The sequence below is a fragment of the Acipenser ruthenus genome, chromosome 24 (assembly GCF_902713425.1).
Source record: "Acipenser ruthenus chromosome 24, fAciRut3.2 maternal haplotype, whole genome shotgun sequence".
NCBI lineage: Eukaryota > Metazoa > Chordata > Actinopteri > Acipenseriformes > Acipenseridae > Acipenser > Acipenser ruthenus.
Window position 1 is genome coordinate 23,845,227 of NC_081212.1, and position 21,105 is coordinate 23,866,331.

General features: G+C 39.1%; 3 protein-coding genes across 4 annotated transcripts; 1 reads left to right on the forward strand and 2 right to left on the reverse strand.

Annotated features, from left to right (window-relative positions):
* Positions 1-58: 58 nt before the first annotated feature.
* LOC117429350 (protein KTI12 homolog) lies at positions 59-6,365 on the forward strand. Its single transcript, XM_034048731.3, has 9 exons — positions 59-324; positions 1,057-1,108; positions 1,412-1,464; positions 3,804-3,859; positions 4,777-4,856; positions 4,991-5,150; positions 5,244-5,306; positions 5,493-5,561; positions 6,146-6,365. The coding sequence occupies exons 1-9, from the start codon at positions 174-176 to the stop codon at positions 6,287-6,289; spliced, it is 828 nt and encodes a 275-aa protein (XP_033904622.3). The 5' UTR covers positions 59-173; the 3' UTR covers positions 6,290-6,365.
* Positions 6,366-11,925: 5,560 nt separating this feature from the next.
* Positions 11,926-13,043, reverse strand: LOC131700639 (cholesterol 25-hydroxylase-like protein 1, member 1). Its single transcript, XM_058999180.1, is given in 2 exon segments — positions 11,926-12,278; positions 12,998-13,043. Coding segments are annotated over 2 exon segments (399 nt in total).
* Positions 13,044-13,250: 207 nt separating this feature from the next.
* LOC117429272 (uncharacterized) lies at positions 13,251-19,132 on the reverse strand. 2 transcript variants are annotated; one of them, XM_034048600.3, is made up of 12 exons: positions 19,026-19,132; positions 16,884-17,629; positions 16,560-16,619; positions 16,240-16,292; positions 15,874-16,018; positions 15,389-15,747; positions 14,838-15,066; positions 14,634-14,751; positions 14,333-14,453; positions 13,951-14,062; positions 13,654-13,766; positions 13,251-13,465 (listed from the first exon to the last, which is right to left on the reverse strand). In XM_034048600.3, the coding sequence occupies exons 2-12, from the start codon at positions 17,619-17,621 to the stop codon at positions 13,396-13,398; spliced, it is 2,118 nt and encodes a 705-aa protein (XP_033904491.3). In that variant the 5' UTR covers positions 17,622-17,629; positions 19,026-19,132; the 3' UTR covers positions 13,251-13,395. The 2 variants fall into 2 exon arrangements, with proteins under 2 accessions (XP_033904491.3, XP_033904494.3); XM_034048603.3 differs by lacking the exon at positions 13,654-13,766.
* Between the last annotated feature and the right edge of the window lie 1,973 nt (positions 19,133-21,105).

Below are 21,105 nucleotides of genomic sequence, written 5' to 3' on the forward strand. Positions count from 1 at the left end.
CACACTCCCACAAATGCATATTATTATTATGTAGCTCCATTAACTAGATTACTACGGACTAGCTGAAATTGAAGGCAAGTGCATCCGGGTAACAATGGCTGCTTCCTGATTGTCAACACATGAAGCGTATCTCGTAACTTCAGCGCATAGTTGTCCATTTTAATCTAAGGAAAATGCCGCTGGTAGTGATGTGTGGGTTTCCTTGTAGCGGTAAGAGCCGCAGAACACAAGAATTAAAGGAATATATACTGAAGAATACGGACAGGAAAGTCTATGTCGTGGGAGACGAGACTGTGGGAATTGAACAAAACTCTGTGTATGCAGGTCAGTAAGATTGACTCCAGTTGTTTATAGGCTGCTACTACTGCTACCCAGGTTAGGTCAAATATAATAATATTTATAATAGTCAAGACTCAAGTTTGACACAGTAAATGTTGACTAGCGTCTGTAGTTGGGGTGGGTATAAATACGGGCCGGACTCCAGTTCGTACCTGAATTTCAAAATCCGGACCGCAGCCTCAATCCCTTTTTCCCTTTCTCTAAATAAACAGATCAGTAAAACAGTGTTTTTTGTTTCCTCAGACTTAATGTAAATCTGTAAATCATTGTCAAACTAACTGCCTAATTGTTATGAGTATTTATAACCTAGCTGGTTAACACTTTTATGAAGTTAAAGATAAAAAACGGTCCAGGGAATCAGTGTGGACTGTGTGCCATATTAAGCTTCTGACCATTTAGGATTGGGAATAAGTCTATACAAGTTGTGCCTAGGTAATATCTGCCCCAGGATACATTAAGTATTCTATGAATAATTCAGAATAACAGCACATAATAACCTCAGCTAACCCTGATAAGCCCAGAAGGATAACTGTCAGAGTTCAAATGCCCTTTGAATCAGTTGTTTCTACATGGTATGATTCACCTGGCCAGCCATGTCCATTTCGTTGTCATCACGATATTTGTGTGTTGTGTGACTGTGTCTAATGATGTGTGGGATGTTACATATATGTTGGAGTCAATGCCATTCTCATGGCCCAGGGATATTTTCTACAACAGATTCCCAGAAAGAGAAAAACCTAAGGGGAGAATTACGAGCTGACGTTGAAAGGTAAGACGTTCTTCACTTCTCGTTATTTAGCCAGGAGATATACACAGCACGAGTGAATGAAGTTTAACAAGCGTGGGTGTATTTACACTGAGCATCCATAATTTATAACACCTTAATCCATGATTTCAAATGACAAACAGGCACATTTTTAAGGTTTTTATATGAATACTTAATGTAAAACTGAGGACCATATTAAACTGTATTTAAAAATAGGATGCTGCATTGTCTATTATACAAATAATTCACAAAATTACATTTGTCCTAAGTACTGCATGTTGATACTTTTCTTTTTTGTTTTACTAGGAAAGTTAACAAAGATGATGTTGTAATTCTAGATTCACTCAACTACATTAAAGGTAAGTCAGTACAAAACAATGTTCATGTCATATGACACATCACCATTCACTTAGAATATAAATATAAAAGATTGGTTCAAATTAGACCTGAGAGACAGACTTTAGCATTGGGCAATGCAGCATTGAATTTAGGTGGAAATTCTTCATCATTAAATTGTTTAAATGGAGGCGCAGGTGTTTTTTTTTTTAAATTATTATGCTATATATTTTTTTAACAGTTCCCCTATAATCACAGTAAAGGTGTATGACATTTGAATCATACTACACCTGCCACTCACTGTTTCTTAATGAGAGTTAGGCTTCCTCCTGCCCCATCACATATATATAATGTGAAATCAGTCTAATTGAAATAAGTCCTGCCGCACATGCCATTCCAGAGAAGGTGTCATCCCAGAACCCTTACTGAGTGTACTGAGTGGTGGCAGAAAATGTTTTTAGCATCATTGTATTTAACACCTGTGTTAATTTGGAAGGAAATGCATGTAGCTTTATTTGAGTTTGCTGTATAGAGGTACTCGCTGGGAAGTAACGATCCAATTATAATTCTGCAATGACTAATGAGTCGTTTCCTTGGGGATGAAGGATAACACTATGTAACACAATTTTTGTTCCTGGGTAGTAAGTGTTATTTCCTAATTGCTTATGCCTCAAAAGTATAGAAAATGGCTATTATTCCCCACAAACTTTGCTTTTGTGACCAGGACAGTGATATTTTGAAATTTACTTATTTCCAATGAGAAAACGGGCGAATTTGTGTCTTTTCGTTCACATAAAGTCAGAAAAAAACAACATATGAATCCAAATTAACATGTATTTATACTAAAGTAATACAAAAATGACTACAAAAGATTTAGAAGTGAGTAGTTTTTCAAGATTTACGATTATACTGTAATTCACTTTCACGAATCAGCCCCCAAATGTAGTCTCCCATCATGTTCTCGTTATACTGTCCTTGGTAGCGGCGTTCAAAGTCCAGTATATCCTGGTGGAAGCACTCGCCTTGCTCCTCCGAGTACGCTCCCATGTTCTCCTTGAATTTATCAAGATGAGCATCAAGGATATGGACTTTGAGGGACATCCTACAGCCCATTGTGCCGTAGTTCTTCACCAGAGTCTCAACCAGCTCCACATAGTTTTCAGCCTTGTGATTGCCCAGGAAGCCCCGAACCACTGCGACAAAGCTGTTCCAAGCCGCTTTCTCCTTACTAGTGAGCTTCTTGGGGAATTCATTGCTCTCCAGGATCTTCTTTATCTGTGGTCCGACGAAGACACCGGCTTTGACCTTTGCCTCAGACAGCTTAGGGAAGAAGACTTGAAGGTACTTGAAGGCTGCTGACTCCTTATCTAGAGCTCTGACAGATTGTTTCATAAGGCCCAATTTGATGTGCAGTGGTGGCATCAGCACCTTCCGGGGGTCCACCAGTGGCTCCGACTTGACGTTGTTCCTCCCCACAGAGAACTCGGTCCGCTGTGGCCAGTCCCGCCTGTGGTAGTGCGCCTTGGTGTCCCTGCTGTCCCAAAGGCAAAGATAGCAGGGAAACTTGGTAAAACCGCCTTGGAGACCCATCAGGAATGCCACCATTTTGAAGTCTCCTATGACCTTGATGCCATCTCAGAAAAATGCAGATATGTATCCACTTAGGCAGCTGGAACTAAACTGAACTGGTGGGCTTAAGTCCCCTGTATTTATACTACTATTTATATTACTGGAAAGTTCTAGAAAGTTCTAGAAGTTACTCCATGTTTACTCAGCACTGAATCTATCTGGAATGTTCTGGAAAATAGGTAAATTTCAAAATATCACTGTCCTGGTCACAAAAGCAAAGTTTGTGGGGAATAATAGCCATTTTCTATACTTTTGAGGCATAAGCAGTTAGGAAATAACACTTACTACCCAGGAACAAAAAAAAAAAAAAAAAATTGTTACACGGTGTAATAAGAACGTATTCGCAGGTACAGGGGGATCCTTCACAGCAGGGGTGATCCGGTGAAAACAAGCTGCAGGATAAAAGCTCAAATTCATTTTAAATTGATAATCTCATTAGGCATCTGAATTCTGTTTTCTGCTGGGTTAAATAAAGCAAAGTATAAAGGCATGATGTTGGTTAGTATACAATAACATTGCAAAGAAGTCAACTCGGTATTGATTTATTCATATTTAAAGTGGGATGTAAACCTATCAGAGCAATACATATATTACAAATCAGTTGGCGTTTATATCCACTGACACTTTTGTCCAGTTCTCCACTGACTGCTTTATTATTTTCCCCGAGGATTTGCAGAGTGAGTGGTTGTTTTGTCGTAAGTATTTTATCTTGTTTGTATTTTTTCTTTTTCAGGTTACAGATATGAACTTTTTTGTCTTATCAAACACGCCCAGACTCCACACTGTCTGGTATGTAAGTAGCTGGTTTGCTTGTTATTACATTATGGTGCAGTGATTTTTATCGCAGTTGTTCGAGTAATTGCGGTAAATGTAAATGCTTATATGCATCATTCTCTGATTCAGTGAAGATTAAAACCTAATTGGTTTTTAAAAGTGTGTTCATCATATCACCCGCTGCTTACGAATTAGTGATACAATTCCTACTGACATTTTATGGGAAGGTTGTGTTTAATTTTCTCTGTTCTAGTAAATGCAAGCAGAACTTGGTGAATGGTAGTCTGATGCTTTCATGAACATGTTCTGTTAGTTCAAGTGGCCATGATCTGAATTTGAAAGCAGCCTTTCAGTTGCAACCATGTGGACTAGCCATCTTTTAGCATTTATGTGTTAGAATTATTTGAAGGGTATGTGTAGTATTGGCTCACTTATTTAAAACAGCAATAGAAGCCTGTTAACACTAAAGAAATGACACACTGTCATCTTTTTACCCTGAGCTCACTTCACATACATCTCCTTAAGCATGGTCGCTGATCTACATTTTCAGGGTATGCATAAACCTGTTTCAGGGATAGAAATAAGACTCCTATTGCATAGCAGTTTCACCCATTTCAGCTTTTACTACAAGCTTGATTAACCACAGTGTATCGGTAACAAGCTCAGGGGTGTCTTATTAAACTCCATAGTAAAATCTGTAATGGATCAACCTGCTATGCAATGGAAGTCTATTTTCCATCGCTATTTTTATATGGAAGTCTTCTTTCCATCCCTATTTTTATATGGTAAACATGGCAGTTGTCTGCACTGGGCTTGTAAATATCATGGTGACTGGTGAACTCTTCAACTCATAACCACAAGAAACTTGGTTTAAAGTTGTTAAGGTTTTTGTTTTAAAGTGGCCCTGCCTAATTGTTTGTTTGCATGTGTAGATTTATTGCTTGACATCACCAGACGTTAGCTCTACGTGGAACAACAACAGAGCATGTGAAAAGCAGTACACCCAACAAATGTAAGTGTTAGTTATTTAACGCTAGACTTACAGTAACAATGTCTCTTAAATATGAACTGTCAGTTTACTTCTGCTATAACAACTTGAAGTACAGCATTGTTTTGACTGTACAATATCTGCTTTTCATGTTGCAGTTTAGATGCCCTTGTTATGAGGTTTGAAGCACCCGACTCACGGAACAGATGGGACAGCCCCCTGTTTACCATACAGAAAGAAGATACACTACCTTTTGAAGCAATCTCTGATGCTATCTTCCACAGAAAAGCACCCCCGCCTAACCAGTCTACACAAAGCGTGAGTCATTTCCCAATTACTGTATTGCATTGATTGTATTATAAAATAATCTGTTCATCAACAAAATGGTTTCTCATTTCTGTTTTCTTGCAGCAACCTCTTTCATCTTCAAACTTTTTGTACGAATTGGACAAAGTTACCCAGGATGTGGTGACGGTAGGTTCAGTGTCTTTGAAGTATATGTTTTCTTGTGTAAACCTGAAAGGTCATTTTGTTTAAGGGCTGGGAAGTCTTATTGTAGTGTATTGAGTAAATCTAATGACATTAGTAGAAGTGCTTAATTTAATGACATTAGCAGAAGGGTTTTTAAACTAATTGTAATTGCCGTCCATTCTGTTTCAGGCTGTATTAAATGCCCAAAAGACAAGCGTCCCTGGAGATCTTATAGCTGTACCCGAAGCCTCTGAGAAAATATCCTTGCTGAGACATGTTGTAGATTGCTCTTATCTGCCTGTCATCAAATCTTTAAAGCAACGAGAAGCAGCGATGCATTCATTCTGCTGAGGTAATTTCACAAAGAGATGCTCAATCGATCTTAACAGCCAGCCAGGTGTGAAATCTTGATGAAATGCACAGCTTAAACTAGGAAAGAAGTTTCTGTTTATTTACTGGGATTTCTTCCACGAGTAGACTGGGTCCTGCCCAATTTCCAGGATTCCTTTCCAGGATGCTGTTGCTTGCACATGTGTTGTAAAGAAATGGTAAGGAGAGCATTTTCTCACACAATGCACTTAGAGTGCCATCATTTTGATCCTATTTCAGGTGACAAAGATTAATTCATAGTTATTTTGTAAACTTGGAGACTTGAATACTGCTATATGCAATTCTGGGCTCGACTGACTGTGAAATCTGTTTTATTTAAGTGTAGTATTTGCACAGCATCATCAGTCTTTTAGGGAGCTTTGCAAATTGATAAATTGACATCAGGATCTGAATGCCTGAAACATCTTTTGCCTCCTTTTTTATTTATTTATTTTGCCTTAACATCTTCATACATCGAGCTGACCAGAAGCCTGAACATGGCAGAGCTACGAAAACTGCGGCGCCAGTTTATCAGCTACACCAAGATGCATCCCACAGAAAATATTGGAAAAATAGCCAACATGTTTGTACAATATTTAAACAAGAGTATACATTAAGGCTTTTTGTTTTGTTATTCTTAACAGGGATTGTTGTAGTTTGCGATGTGGACAGGATCTTTTTTTTTTTTTTTTTTTTTTTTTAATACAACCCATTATATTTTTGGAGGCATAAAAATTGTTTTACTAAGTTCCAAAATGACATTACTTACTGGAGATTTTATGTCTTTTAATTTGAGATATATATTTTTAAAATGTATAATACATTTCAAGTATTACTGTGCCTAATAAAAAAATTTAATAAAACAAACAAAACTGCTCGGTCCCTTTAGTGCACTTATTTTGTGTTTGATCATTTACCGCATGAAACAGCTCTCCCCCATTTGAATTTTCCTGTAAAAGGATCATTTTAATGCTTTATCCATAATGGCTTTGGTGTTAATTTACTGCAGTTTACCTCGCCAGCTTTAGCTTCAGGTGATGGCATGTGTGCTAGCACACAAGCGTCTGTGATTTACTAGTTGTAACAGAAGTGCTAAGGAAATAGAAGCGAACCTAATTAAGTAATTCTAATGGTGAAACTCTAATGTGATCTGAGGCTAGAAAAAGCACACAGCACTCTTAGATTAATGCAGCTGCAGTGTTTGATCCATAGAGTCTCTATTAATGTTCTTAACGGAGCGTTAATCAAAACTACAGGGGATAGAGAAGGAAATGAAACTCCTGCCGTAACACCACTGATGGGGTGTAGGGTTACCGTGGGCAACCAACATCCCAATTTCCATCACGTCAAAGCCGTGGAAGTACTGAGCTACAACTGTGAGCACTGTTAGATGTGTCGGCCTGTTCATTTGAAGACAAAGTAATATTAAGAAATCTACAAAACAGACATTATTTTCATTTTTTTCCAGCCACTTTGGTTCATTTCCTGTGCAGCATAGATGTGTGTTCTGTATTACCCATAGGGCAACCTGTCATCTAACACAGGAAGTTAACTGGTAGCATAGATTAGGGCAAAACCATGTAATATGGTAATTACATCAAATACCAAAAATGTTGTTGACAAGGTGATTAACTTGCCCTTGCAAACCAGTTTACCCACTACTGTTACCTGGATTGGATCCTTCGTCTCATTGAAATGCAGCTTGCAAAATAATGTCTTCCTGTATAATCGTATCTGAACATCTTAGGTGTAAGGTGAACGGTACAGCCTGAAAAGACGATGCTACAGGTGGTGCTCCTGGGGGTGCTTAAGTTATTAAATATGCTCTTTATCTCTTAGTTACAGCTATTTTTCTTTAATGGCAGGTATGCTGTTAAAACATATGCAGTTATTAAGTTGAAATTAAGAGAATAAAGCTTTTTTTTTTTTATCTTACTAAATAAAGGGTTAATCTAACCACTGTGCTACAGCATGCAATTTTTGTGGTTCACGCATTCCAGGGTTTTAAATAGTAAACAATTTGTAACCTATTAATTTTCTCAATTTCAGATTTGCATGAGGAGCAGCGGTCTGTATAGGCATATGTGTTACATCCGCTGCTGTGCTCATGCTTGATCGGTCACTAGCCGTTAGTAATGCACACCCAGCTGTCAATAATGAACACAACCAGAGCCGATTTAAAGTATTCAACAAGCTCACCATAGCAAAACGTTCCTAATTAAATGACCGCATCCTCTGTGTTTGATGGGAATTCATGCCTGCTCAATTCCCTGTGCAATGTTCTGGCTGGATCTGTAGAGTAGAAAACCAAAGATATTAAAATAGCAAACTGTCTTTTACAGAAAAGAGTGATTGAAGTTCGGAGGGCTTCGGAGATTTATGCAGTGGAATTTAGAGCACAGCTATCCGCTTTTGTGAGTGTGACACGGCGCATAATGCAAAATAATTTTCCTTTCAGGCAGTAGTGAGTTTTTTCTACAAGCTGAAATAGATATGTCAGAAAACATGCTCGGTTATAGTAGGTGATATTATCACTTGCTTGTGGCTTTTAATCCTTTCAGTTGACAAAGACGACAGATCAAAGCAGCCACTCTTCAATAATGAGATGGAGCTGGGAGTAAACCTGCATGAGTGACCTCAGAGGTGTTGCGAGTGCTGCGTTCTTCACTTCAGTTCTCCCTTCTTAACAGAACCCCCCTTGGAAAACACTGAAGAGCCGTATTCGCCTGTTTCCAGTACAAACTATTGAAATGGCATGCTGTGTTTAATATGGAAGGGTAAGGTCAACACAGAGCCTCTACTGACGCCCTAAGCATTGGAATTTGAGAGTTCCTATCAGCCCCCAATACAAGGGGACTATAGGTGCATAAAGGCTACACATGTCCCAGTGCAACCAAACAGAACGGATCACATTACTATAGAGCTTACTTCATTGTTAACGGCACAAGCGGGCTGTGACCAATTTTCAAATTTTTAAAAATCAACACAAACTATGTTAACCTGAAGGCTGGGCAGTGTATCAGAGGTATAAGGTGTCATTTTGACATAAGCTTTAAGAGCCCGAATTCTTGATGTCTCAGGCTGTGCTGTGCCGCAATTCTCTCCACCCCCGCTGAATTCGATCCGATACAATGTCGTCAGAGTCTTTTACTCTGCAGTAAAAGACTCTACACTCTAGGTACCGTGTGCTTAAATCATTTCAAATGAAATGGGTTTGCCAGTTCTTCATCAATATGGCTCAGTTCAGCCACGGTGTTGTTTTGTAAAGGGAAAGCCATATAAAAAGCCGTTTTACTTTAGTGTAAGTGGTTTAGTGTCAGAAACAAAGATCCGCATTGCTCCTCAGAAAACCTTACCAAGTCTTTCCGCATGTTTCACAGCAAAAGTGTAGAATTTAATTTGGTGTGACAGCATTGGAAACGTAGATCTTTTTAATCTTACCTTGAGTCCACTGCAATGAAATATCTTCTGCAGAGATTTGCAAGTGCCTGAAAGGTCTAAACTAATTGAGCTGCTTTCTGTTCAATTATGCATGGCTGGCTCACATATTTTGGATGCAAGGTGAAAAACTGCCATCAAGCGCTTGGACAGAGGAAAGTAACTAATCTATGCATTGATTCGTTTTTAATCCTTCCACAGACACTTATTGCAGTTCAAACGGAAGACAGGACATCACACAATAAGGTGGATTAGAATGAAGAACGATTTCTGTGCCTTTTCTTTGGAGAAGTTGTTCTTGTTGCGTTTCTTTGTCTAACCCAGATTCTTTGTTCGATAAACACATGTTCTAGGTGGTTCTGTTGGAAAAAATGAAACCATTCCTAAAAAAACAAACAAACAAAAAAAACATTGAAGGATTAACCCATCCTACTGTGTCCTGTAAAATGTGTTATCCTTCTCTATGGAAATGTGGCATTAGGTTCTTTTTATATGTTATCTCAATGGAAGATCTCTTCAAGACAAAAGATGACCATACAAAGGAATTCATTGTTTTTGTGTTTCCCAGTGGTCTGGCTGTCAAATCATTTTAGTTTACAAATACATTTGACAAGAGTTTGCAAAATATACACTGATTCCGTTTCTACCTGAATGTAACATATACAGTATTACTTTGGACTAATTTATGCCTCCTCTGTTTAATGAACAGTTTTAGCAATTCACAATCTTTCTTGTCAAAAAAAATAATAATTAGAATTGGCATCTAAACATTTTGCAATTAATTTGTTATTATTATTATTATTATTATTATTATTATTATTATTATTATTATTATTATTATTATTATTATTATTATTTATTTCTTAGCAGACGCCCTTATCCAGGGCGACGTACAATCCAACTTTACCATTCAATGGCAAGATATACATGTGTTTGCCACCATATATTTATTCATTACTGCCACACAACCTGCTAAATTGTATATGAAAGACATGTGCTTATTATGCTCAGGGCCGGATTAACCCATCACTGGGCCCTAGGCAAGCATACACTTTGGGGCCCCCTACCCCTGAACAAACAGCCACACACACGCACGCACGCCTCTGTATACACTACAGCCTTTATGACTAGACCTCCACCCTTTTACAGCAGGCACAAGTCTCAGTTTTAACTTATTATGAACGACTGAATGAATCTGACAGAAAATTAAACTATAGGGGGAATGCTAAATACATTTCAGAATAAAACCTGGATAAAAACTGAAGCCTGCGTTAAATCCTGTAGCACAGCTCGACAATGAGTGTTCCTGATTTACTGAATAAAAAGGCAACAGTTCAAACAAACAAGGAACACCATATGAAGTTGAAAAAAGTCATATATACAAGGATGCTCAAACTTGTGTTCACTGACGGTAGCTCCACAAAAATAAATAGTAAAAAACAAACATACCTGTACATTGTTGTGTAGTCAAATACGTTAGTTTTACTGCACGCAAAATCGTCAATAATATTTCCTTTTTTTTTTTTTCGTTGATGGGTGGGTTGACCTCTTCTCCAGAGCAGAGAAATCGCCAATGTGTGTGGGTACAGAATTCTATGGGGTACAGAAATCTGAACACCTGTCAGCACAATTTGATTTTGAGATACATGCCTCGGTTCGAATGACAATGAATGAACGGTTTTCCAGCTTAGGCACAAATCTGTATATGTAAATAATAATAATAATAATAATAATAAAAAACGCATAACCGTTTCTAGTTCGGCCCTAGGCACATGCCTAGTTTGCTAGTTTGCCTATGCGTTAATCCGGCCCTGATTGTGGCTGTATCTAATTATTCAACCGGGACTTAGAAGTGTGAGTTCCAGTCTCTAAAACCACTCTAAATGTTATTTAGACTCCAGAGCTGGAGGATTTAATATAGCTTTGTGTTAAGTAATACAAATTGCATAGTGATTGTGTCACGTAACAAAGCACCGTTGCTCTGAAAGGATCGAATAATTCAAGCCTATTGCCCTGACAGCTTCAAGCAGTGCGTGTGGATCTCTCTTAAGGGTATCATACAGACTGTATTAGTAATTCCTAACCAGTGTTTGTTAGACTGGTCGTGTAGATTAAAGGGTTAAACATGGATCTGGCTATATTAACATGCAATAGAAAATTCGTGTACTGTGTTATTTCACTAATTAGCTGGCCTCTGGAGATTGCAAATTACTCTCAACATAGAGGTATATTAAAGTTTAAAGGATTTCTAGCGGGCTGGTTGGTTATTGTTGAATCCGCCTATTAGCGTCACACAGCGAAGTAAACCTGTCACTTTGTGGGAATCTTACTACGCTATACGCAAGTTGCTCCGTGTCACCCTTTATTCATCATAAAATGCTTATTTCGTTTTTCTCAAATGTTGCTAAGAAAAAAATATTTAATTGCATGTGCTGTTTAACCTTTTTATTTTTTATTATTTGTGCTACGTAAATAAAAGGGCATTTATCATCATTTAGAATATACATTCTGCTATAGATTAAGCCAACATGAAGCCGGTTTAACCACATCTGTTTAAGAAAGCAATAGGTCAATTAAAAAAATAAATAAAAACATGACCGCATCTTTGAATTCGGTTCTAAAATGGTACTTCCACCATCACACCACTAGAGGGCATTGTACTATCAAAATGGTCTCTTTTTTGATGTCAAACAGAATAGACATCTGCTTTGGGCACCACACGAAGGTTTTTTTTTTTTTTTTTTCTCCTTGTTCAAAACACTCTAGAAACAAAAAGAACAGACCCACCTGATGATTTGCAGTTTTTTTTTAAATCTTACAAATGCTTTGCACGGTTTGACAAAAATGATACTACTGCCACTGGTTCAAAAGAGTCCCAATGTCTGAAGAAAGGAGCAAACTTCATGTTTGGTTTTTTATGGTGCGTGTCATGAGCTACGGCTCCTCAATACAGCCCGAAGCGTGTCAGGTGTTTGAGCGCCCAGGGCAGGTCATAGCCAATGTGCTCTTCCACCGACAAGCAGATGCGCACAAAATTAAAGTAGTTCACCATCACTGACGGAAACACAAACACTACGTGGTTGTAGAGCGTCTTCCACAAGCATGTCACCATCATGCGCAACGTGGGGAGCCTGTCCTTCTGCATCTTGCAGTATTGGTATAGGGGAACTTTTCACTCACGAGGTCTTACCCAATAAAGCTATGAAAACTATGAAGGGGGATCTCACCACAGGCTCGTAGTTTAATGTAGTCCCAGAAACCCTGCCAGATCAAATTGGAGGAGGCACTTCTAATAAAACACGGAAACTGCAAGGCAGCGGTGCTGTTCAAATGAACATTAATCTTGATCCGCTTTAAAGGGTTGGCATGATGCCAAGAGTGGAATAGATGATCCGTTTTTATATTGAAGACTTGGCCACACAATCTGCCAGTATTGCATTTAAACAGGTCACACAGATTTGGGAATTAAGAGATTTTGGTCGGTACAGTAAAATCGAGGGCACGTGATAATATTTAACATTCTTAACAAGGGGCGAGAGCATCTGCTGCACTTCATGATCTTTCCACAAGAGGGCCCATTATTATTGGCTCCTTGAAATATTGGGTGCTTTCTTACTGCAGGTGTTAGGCACGCTATGCGACCATAACAGTAAATAGTCTAATCTTCTGAGCTGCATGACTTTACAGACATGGTCATGTCTAAACTTTAAACAAACAAAGGTAAGATCTACTGGGTCCGTGGAAGAGCACATTATATGTAATTAAAAAGTATTTTTTCTTATTTTACCCAAAACAGGAGTGGCCCCATTCTTGGATTCTGCTCATACTGTGTGAATGTGAACCATACTGACTGTGAAGATTACAGTTTCAACATACAGCGGACGCACAGTGCTTCAAAATCTGATTAATAGTCGTATACAGTATATTAGCCATAATATAAAGGACTGGTTCGATCTGACTGTAAATGTACTGTAATTTTCAATCTCTCCACTAGAGGGAAATGTACAGCGTGATTAACTGAGCCCCAAGCACTGAGATCTGCTGCTGTTTAGATCCGAGTGAAAGGTTAGGCACAGGCCTGAAACGAGATCACAAAGTGTTAAATAGAAACTACCACCAGTAACATTTAGTACATAAAGCTCGTTGTTTATTTCTTTATTTCTTTATTTTGAACACAAACCAACATGTATTTGAAGTCACTGTTCTTATTATGCATTTCCTAATTGTTCATTTCAGGAAAAACTTTTTTTTTTTTTTAGCAGAATTCTTCCGTTCCATTTTCCTTTTACTTTTGCTGGCTTGCTGATTTACGGGACACAGTTTTTCCTGTATTTGCATACTTTTGCCGGTCATTCCTGTTAAGTACAAAACAGACACATAACACATTAAAGTCCCCTTCATTTTACTAATCAAGATGAACATTGTCATATGCCAAATAACTAAATTCGCTGCATTATTTTTGTTCAAGTTACTATTAAAACCATTTACTCAACAGTTGTTTTTTTTTTAAATATAAAAGCCCCGCTCACACTACAGAATGTACCTGCACATTTTAATTTTGTTCCTACATCCCTGGCCTCCTTCCCAGTGACTGGAGTGAGGTCCCCTTGTCACCATGCTCCCACAGGAGATACAGGGCTTCCCACTGGTATAGGGCTGCAGACAAAGAAACAACGGACTGAAAGCCAACTTAAATAATCATATTGATAAAGAAAGCATCCACTGCACCGACTGATCGGATTAATTGACCTCAAACTCTTGAGATGAAAGTTCACAGGGAGAAGCCAAGCACTGCTCTCACCAAACACCCATGCGATGTTGTATGTTTTGAATGCCTTACTTGCTCTTTTGCACAGTAGCCACATATCATTCTGGTGGCCAGCTCCATCTCATGGTTCTGGTCTTCATCGTGGCACGTATCACAAGGGTACGCTCTCCCACAGCAAGGAAACCTAGGGAGGGAAGACACAGTGATGAATACTTCATTTATTACAACCCTGCAAGACTGAAGTAACTCCACACAAACACATTCGCAGATTTAAATAGAACGTGTATATATATATATATAAATATGATACAAGGGGTCGATTTGATCATCCTATTGGGACACAGATGGATTTTACACAGCACTGTGGAATCACCCTGAAAATCTCATCATAAAACCAGTATCTACTTGCAGATCCTCCGTGATAAGCGAGTGCAATCGTGAACTCTTTACATACCGCAGCCAGCGGTAGCTCTGTTTATAATGTCTGCAGGTTCCTTTTTGAGGGAGTGGTTTCCCAGGCTGCACAGCAGGGTCTCTGTAAAACTTCGGTCTCTGCTGAAGAGAGCCTTTGTCTCCTTCAAGAAAGAGACAAGAAAAAACATGAATGTTAAAAGGTCACCAAAGAAGAAAAAAACAATACAATTCAACTGTTCTCTGGATGGACTGGGAAGCTGTAAAATGTAAAGTGTAGCCTATATAATACTCTACGTCCTGCACTTGTTAACTGAATGACAGGTTGTTGTAAGACAGCAAACCTCTTTCATTTCTGGAGCGTGGCTGGAGGTACTGAAATCGGGTCGTCTCCACCAGTATACTCAGCTTGCTGTGACAATGCAGGCAGTTGAACTCTTTGTTCTGACCGTACAGCACGTTCTAGGAAAAAATCATAGGGGGGAAAAAAGATTTTTAAATTGTATTTATTACTGCAGTGTAGTCTGAAGATATGTGATGTGCCTTACCTGCAATGGCTCCTCCTTGGAGCAGCTGAGGCAGCCCACCACAAGCTCACAGTCCTGCAGAACCAGGTCCACTGGGACGGCAGCACTCAGGTCCAGATAGCCGAGGACAGCAGAGTAATGATGCAGCATGCTGGGGCGAAAAGTGGCACTGATGTGTGCACTGCACTTCTCACACTGGGCTGTGTAGGGGTGATCCCTTGCCATGGTCAGGTCGGCTATAATCTTACACCTTCCAAGAAAGAAAAAAAATAGGTGACTTTGAACAACGCAGGGATGGAAACAAGACTCCCACTGCATAGCAGTTTGATCCATTCACTGTTTTATTATTGAGTTTAATAAGACACAGCTGAGCTTGTTGCATTGTGGTTATTGCTATGCAATAGGAGTCTGATTTCCATTCCTGTAATGTATTCTGTCATTCTGCCTGGAGGTTGTGAAGTGCATTGACATTGATAATTTTTCTGTTGAGTCAAATAACCAACAACATGTGATCTTTAGAGAACAATAACCACAGATATGACGTGTGTAACATGTGCCGGTACATTTCATACCTGCTGCACTGTAATGATACAGTGATTCGACTGGCCACCACTGTGGCTGTCCCTTCACCCAGATGCAGACCCACCAGCTTCACCTCCGTACCCTTCCTGGGTTCAGTGCTTTTCACATTCTCCACACAGTGACTTGTAGCCTCTCCGTCACCATCAACCCCAGAGGAGGGACCATCAGCCCCACAGCTCTCCTCTTGTTCCCCTTCACAGTCACTGTGGCTATCTGCATCACTGTCTTCTTCTCCGCAGCTCTCTGAGGGGTCTGCTGTGCACTCAGTGGAGGAGGGAGACGTTACTTTCAGCTGCTCGTATGGAACAAACTCTAAGCCAGATCGCTCGGCCTCGATATCTCTCTTCAGCTGCGGACGCAAGAGGAAGGAAACACCAATAAAATACATAAATAAACCAAAAATATGAAGACAACAGGAAATACACAAATACACTAATAAACATGATGCCAAACATGAATTAGCAGCTGGGATTACCAGTCTGGCTCCTTCTGTAAAAAGCTTCTCCAAATTGCGATCCAGCCATCGCAGAAATGGGCGGAACAGAAGCTCCACCTTCCCCATCAGTTCATTAGTGGCATGTTTAGCTTGCACCCACTCCTCTGATGCTTTGCACACATGCCTGTATTAGGGAATATGTTAAAAAAAAAACAAAAAAAACTTGCAGTGTTAACAAGAAACTCATCACTGTGTCTGTGCTGTATCCCTGTGTTGTCCATTTACATAGAAGGGTTTGCCAGGACAAAGAGTCTAAAGAGGATTGGATATATGTGTATTTCAAATTTAAGGCTCCTGCTTCTAACATTTTTCAACATACAAAAACAATCAAAAGGAATGCTTTACCTCCCCATAATAGATGGTAAATCTTGGTCCTCTGGGATTTCCAAAGAAAACACCTTCAAAACAAACAAAACTTTTCACATATCTTATCAGCCTTGCAAGAGGGGCTAACCCTGACGTTTTGGATAAAGACTTTGATTTATTCCATATCCCACACACCCCTTCTCATACAATCCTTTAAGGCAGTCCTATAAATGAGAAAGCACAGACCAATAGGTCAGCTCACTCTTGCACCAAGACTTCAATGAACATCCTTTATTGTTCTGTACTGTAGTGCTGCATATCTCCATACCTAATTAGATATAGATTATTCTGGCACTTACTTGTAGTGGGTACTCGTCTGGGAAGCTAACCATGATGTCTATGTCTTTCAAGTCAAAGGGCTGTAAAGAAAAGAAAAAACAAATATGATAGAGCAACCACTGAGTTCTGCTTAACCCAACGTTTGCTCCACTCTTGTCTGAGTGTAATAAAAAGCTGTTAACTTTCCCAAACTATCCAGATGTAGGCAGAAGTCTTCTAAAAACACCTATTTTGTGTTTTAAAACATTAGTAGCTTCTTATTCCAATTAGAAACGTAACCGTCATGAACTTGAGTTTATATAGGGGCTGGCAGGTTAACTGCACAACATCGGAGCAGACCTTACCCAATCTGGATCGGTAGGTTGAACAGTAACTCGATAATAGGTGACTTTGCCATCTTCTCGCTCTTGGACAATCAGTCTGTCCTTCGGGAACCTTTTACTCAGTTGGTTGATCTCAGTTTCTCGTAGCTGCTTGGACAGCTCTTCAGTGAACTCACTTAACTTCACCTCCTCCCGGATCGCAGAGGGTCGCACTATTGGAGGCCATGGTCTTTCAGTAGTACCTCTTTCTCTCTCTCTCTGATCCGAGTCGTCTTTAAGGGAAGGCAGCTGTTCCGGGTGCCAAAAGCGGCACCTGTCTTCCATGGCACAGTTGCCAGACAAAAAATAGCGACATGGCCTCCTTGGTCTTTCTTTTCTACCTGAAGAAGCTTTGTTGTTCAAAGACGGCTGGTCGCACTTGTTTGAAACATGCCTGACGGTCGACGCTTGACCTGTATTTTGAACCTGCTCGGGGTATTGAAGAACTGTATTTGCAGAATCGTTAAGTTTCCCATCTTCAGTGGGATTGCTGCTTAAAGTATTATCGGTTTTGTTTTCAGCTCCTTTCAAAATCCCTTTTGCTTCCACCCACTGATGGAGAAATCTGCATCTTCTCCCAAAGTGGCAATGTCTTCCCTGTGAGTAGAATCGACAGACCCGCTCAGCCGTGGGGTTGCTGCCGGTATTGGAAAGAACTGTCTGCTTCTGATTTTCCTTTTCTGTTTGTGGCTCTGGAGAAGGCTCTTCTTGGTTTTCCATTGGAAACACTGTAAAAAGTAATTACCATAATAAATCAGGCATGGACATAAGACTCCAATTGCACAGCAGTTTCACCCATTCCAGGTTATATTACAAGCTTGATTAGCCACAGTGTATAGATAAAAAGCTCAGGTGTGTTTTCTTAAACTCATAGTAAAACCAGGAACGGATCAAACTGCTATGCAATAGGAGTCTTATTTCCATCCCTGTAAATAAAGATGTTTTCCCAACAGTCTAATCAGCCTTTTTAAAAAAATTCTGAACACTCTTAAAATCAATCCTCATCGTCTGTTAACAGCTGTTCAATTATGAAGCAATGAAGTCCTCTATGCTTACACAATTACTGTATTCATGTACCTCTTTTTTGAGTCTGTCTTTTTAAGGAGCCCTGGTAGTTAAAATTGTGTTTAATTCGTTTTGTAATCTGGACTACTGTGCTAGTGTATAATGTCACCAGAGGGCAGCATGCTTATTTGGTCTGATAAAACATCAATGAAAAGATTGATTAGCTTTCCCTAATCTAAAAGAAAGGGAGGGCTGTATATTCTGATACTGTAATGTACCCACCAAAAATGTGCTCTCCGCTGAAATCAGGCGCTGACAATCAGGTAAGGGTCACTGTTGTTTAATGGGGCTAATTTAGCATTCCGAATGAAACAAGAGAAGAAAGACTTGCTGGATGTGTGATGATCGCTGCTTTTCTTGGACTGTGCAATGATCGATCACATGTCCAAGCAGCTGTTTCTTCAGAGTTTCCCTTGGAATGGTAAATCAGCCCAATCAACACCAATGACCCTCAGCTGTGGTGATCTTATCCGAATAATCAAATAATCCGAATGTGCATTCGCTACACACAGTATCTGATTTCAAGAGCCTCACAAATCCAGGGTATGTTTTTTAATTTAAATTCCAGCTGGTTCATTTGCAGGATATTCAATCACGAAGGTGGCAGGGTCTGTATGGTTATAAAAAATAAAAAAAACAGCTCCCATAAGAGGAATGGAATTGTTGTCATGCCACTTTTTTCGTGAAAAAAGGTTCGATCCTCCCAATCACGAAACTGCGTGCTAACAAAACAAATGCATGTTGTACTGTATATATTTGTAAAAATTAAATAAAGTGCTGTAGTACACTTTAACTCGTGGATTCTGAAGTGCATCTGAGCTGTTAGCAAGCTTTACTGTGCATTATTTTTACACTATAACAACTGTCGTTATGAAAACTTGTTGTTACAAGTAGTTGTTCAGCGCACCTACCTACAAAGCTGTTATTACTACTCTCCGCATTGGAAAACAAAACAACACATAGGCTACAACGTTCCGTTAAAAAATATTCTGAATACAAAGAAGCATTATTTTTTTTGTAAACATCTTTTTTTTTTAAGATCTCGTGAAATCAAGTTACCTTCTATGCAGAGTTTCCCTACAGCTTGTTGGACTTCGAGCTGTCAGGCGCTGGGTATTGACTGTACAACTCACCGTCCGTATGGAATCATGTTCTTCCGGTTTCGTAAAACAGCGTTCCACTTAAAACGGTGAAATGTCATTCTCAGTTTTTTTTTTAGACTGTATCAAAAAGAAAGACATGTACATTACACACAATCACCGCACAGGAAGTTTCTCATCCGAAGCATGAAAACAAACACACGTACGGTTCTCATTACAATGAAAAAGAATGCTCTCTCCTTATGTGAATTTAATCTTTTTTTTAATGGTTTGGCTCCTGCTGTATTGGAAATAAGTTTTCTATGACTAATAAAACATATGCAACAGAAAGAGGACACCATGGTGTTCTCTTGCACAATGTAAGGTACTTTATCAGGTACCATTAAATGGTTATAAATGTTTTAGGGGGAGCCTGTGTCACTTGATCGTGATCAGAGTTTCAGGATCAAATGAAGCAAGAGGCCCCTTGAAATTTGATTAGCTGTAGCAGAATACAATCCCATTCCAGTTAAACATATAGATGCACCTTCACACCTGTTCCACTTTTCTCAAGGAGTCTGATTTGTCTTCATTTATATTATAACACTTAGAAAGGTCATTGACACTTTACACACAAGTACTGTATGACCATATGATCAAATAGGCGCTAGCATTGCATCATTCATCCTGGTAAACTGCAAGCTGTTTGTTTTAGGTATTTATAGCCAAGATCCAAGCAGCGGTGGCCAACTGAAGTGAATTGTGGACACCTGGCTTTCATCTCTGAGAACTGAAAGTCTGAGAGCTTAGTCTTTGAGTGGAGACCATGTCACTTTACCAGCAATGAACAAAGCCTTGTTATTAGGGGCAATCGGTCGATAAAGGACAGCATAGGTAACTAGGCAACTAGACTGAATGCTCCTCATTGTTAGTAAAGGTATAAATAATGCTGGGAGCCAGTGATACCTAATACTACCCAGAGTCTGATTGTGCACTCCCTGGTACCTGCTTGTATTTCCACAAGGTGGTCAATATCACTTTCCTACTCCACTTGCACTGGAAATGTTTTCATAATTAATAAACGCAGTTCATGCAAAAGTTGGACTATAGTGCAAACAGTTTAATTGTGGTTTGTTTTTCTCCTCTCCTATCTTTGATGGTGTTTGCAATCACTTCAGGATTGATGCTCCAATATGCCCATGTCTTTATTTGTTCACGTTTGTTCCTTGCCTGCACCCTGTTATGTATACAATCTGAACTATACTTTACCACACACACACCAGAGGGATACAATTGAGGTATTAATCTGCATTCATAGCATTCATATACTAGCGTTTTTATTTAGAAAAGACAGCTTTACATTACAATTAAAAATGTTGGTGAAGTCCTTCTACTTGAAACTTTGTATCTGCTTTTCAGATTGTTCAGGTGGGTCTTAACATGCTTTTCTTTTCAGAAAACAACTTAGCAATTAAAAATTCCTTTCCTTCAAATACAAAACGATGAATAATAATAATAATAATAATAAGAAGAAGAAGAAGAAGAAGAAGAAGAAGAAGAAGAAGAATATCCTGCTTTAGTTCTACCTCCTATAACCAGAAGAGGGCAGCAGAAACTACTGCAGTATACAAAGGCATTATTCTACTAAATTAAAATATATGCACTATCCCAGATTTTTGGTATTTCAGTGTAATTGTGTCCACAAGGTTGCGAAAAGTACGTGATATTTCTGTCATGGCATTGTATGATGGCATAATACGTATTGATATACAATACATTCTATTCCTTCTGGAAAGCCTGTCACGAGTCATCCATGGAGCTTCCTCTTTGCACGCAAGACAGATCTTACATGCTATTCCTGCTTCCATTAGCAGAACTACTTCTTGTCCAACGTGCACCAAGTGTTGTATACTGTATTAAGAAAAGCTGGGGTTCAAAAAATAAAAATCAAACGTAAAAGATATTCTAAAGGTGTTTTACTGCTCTGGGTAGAAGGAGATACTTTGCCTTTTAAGTTGATTACGCTACATTATGTTGTCAATAACAATGGAAGAAGGGTG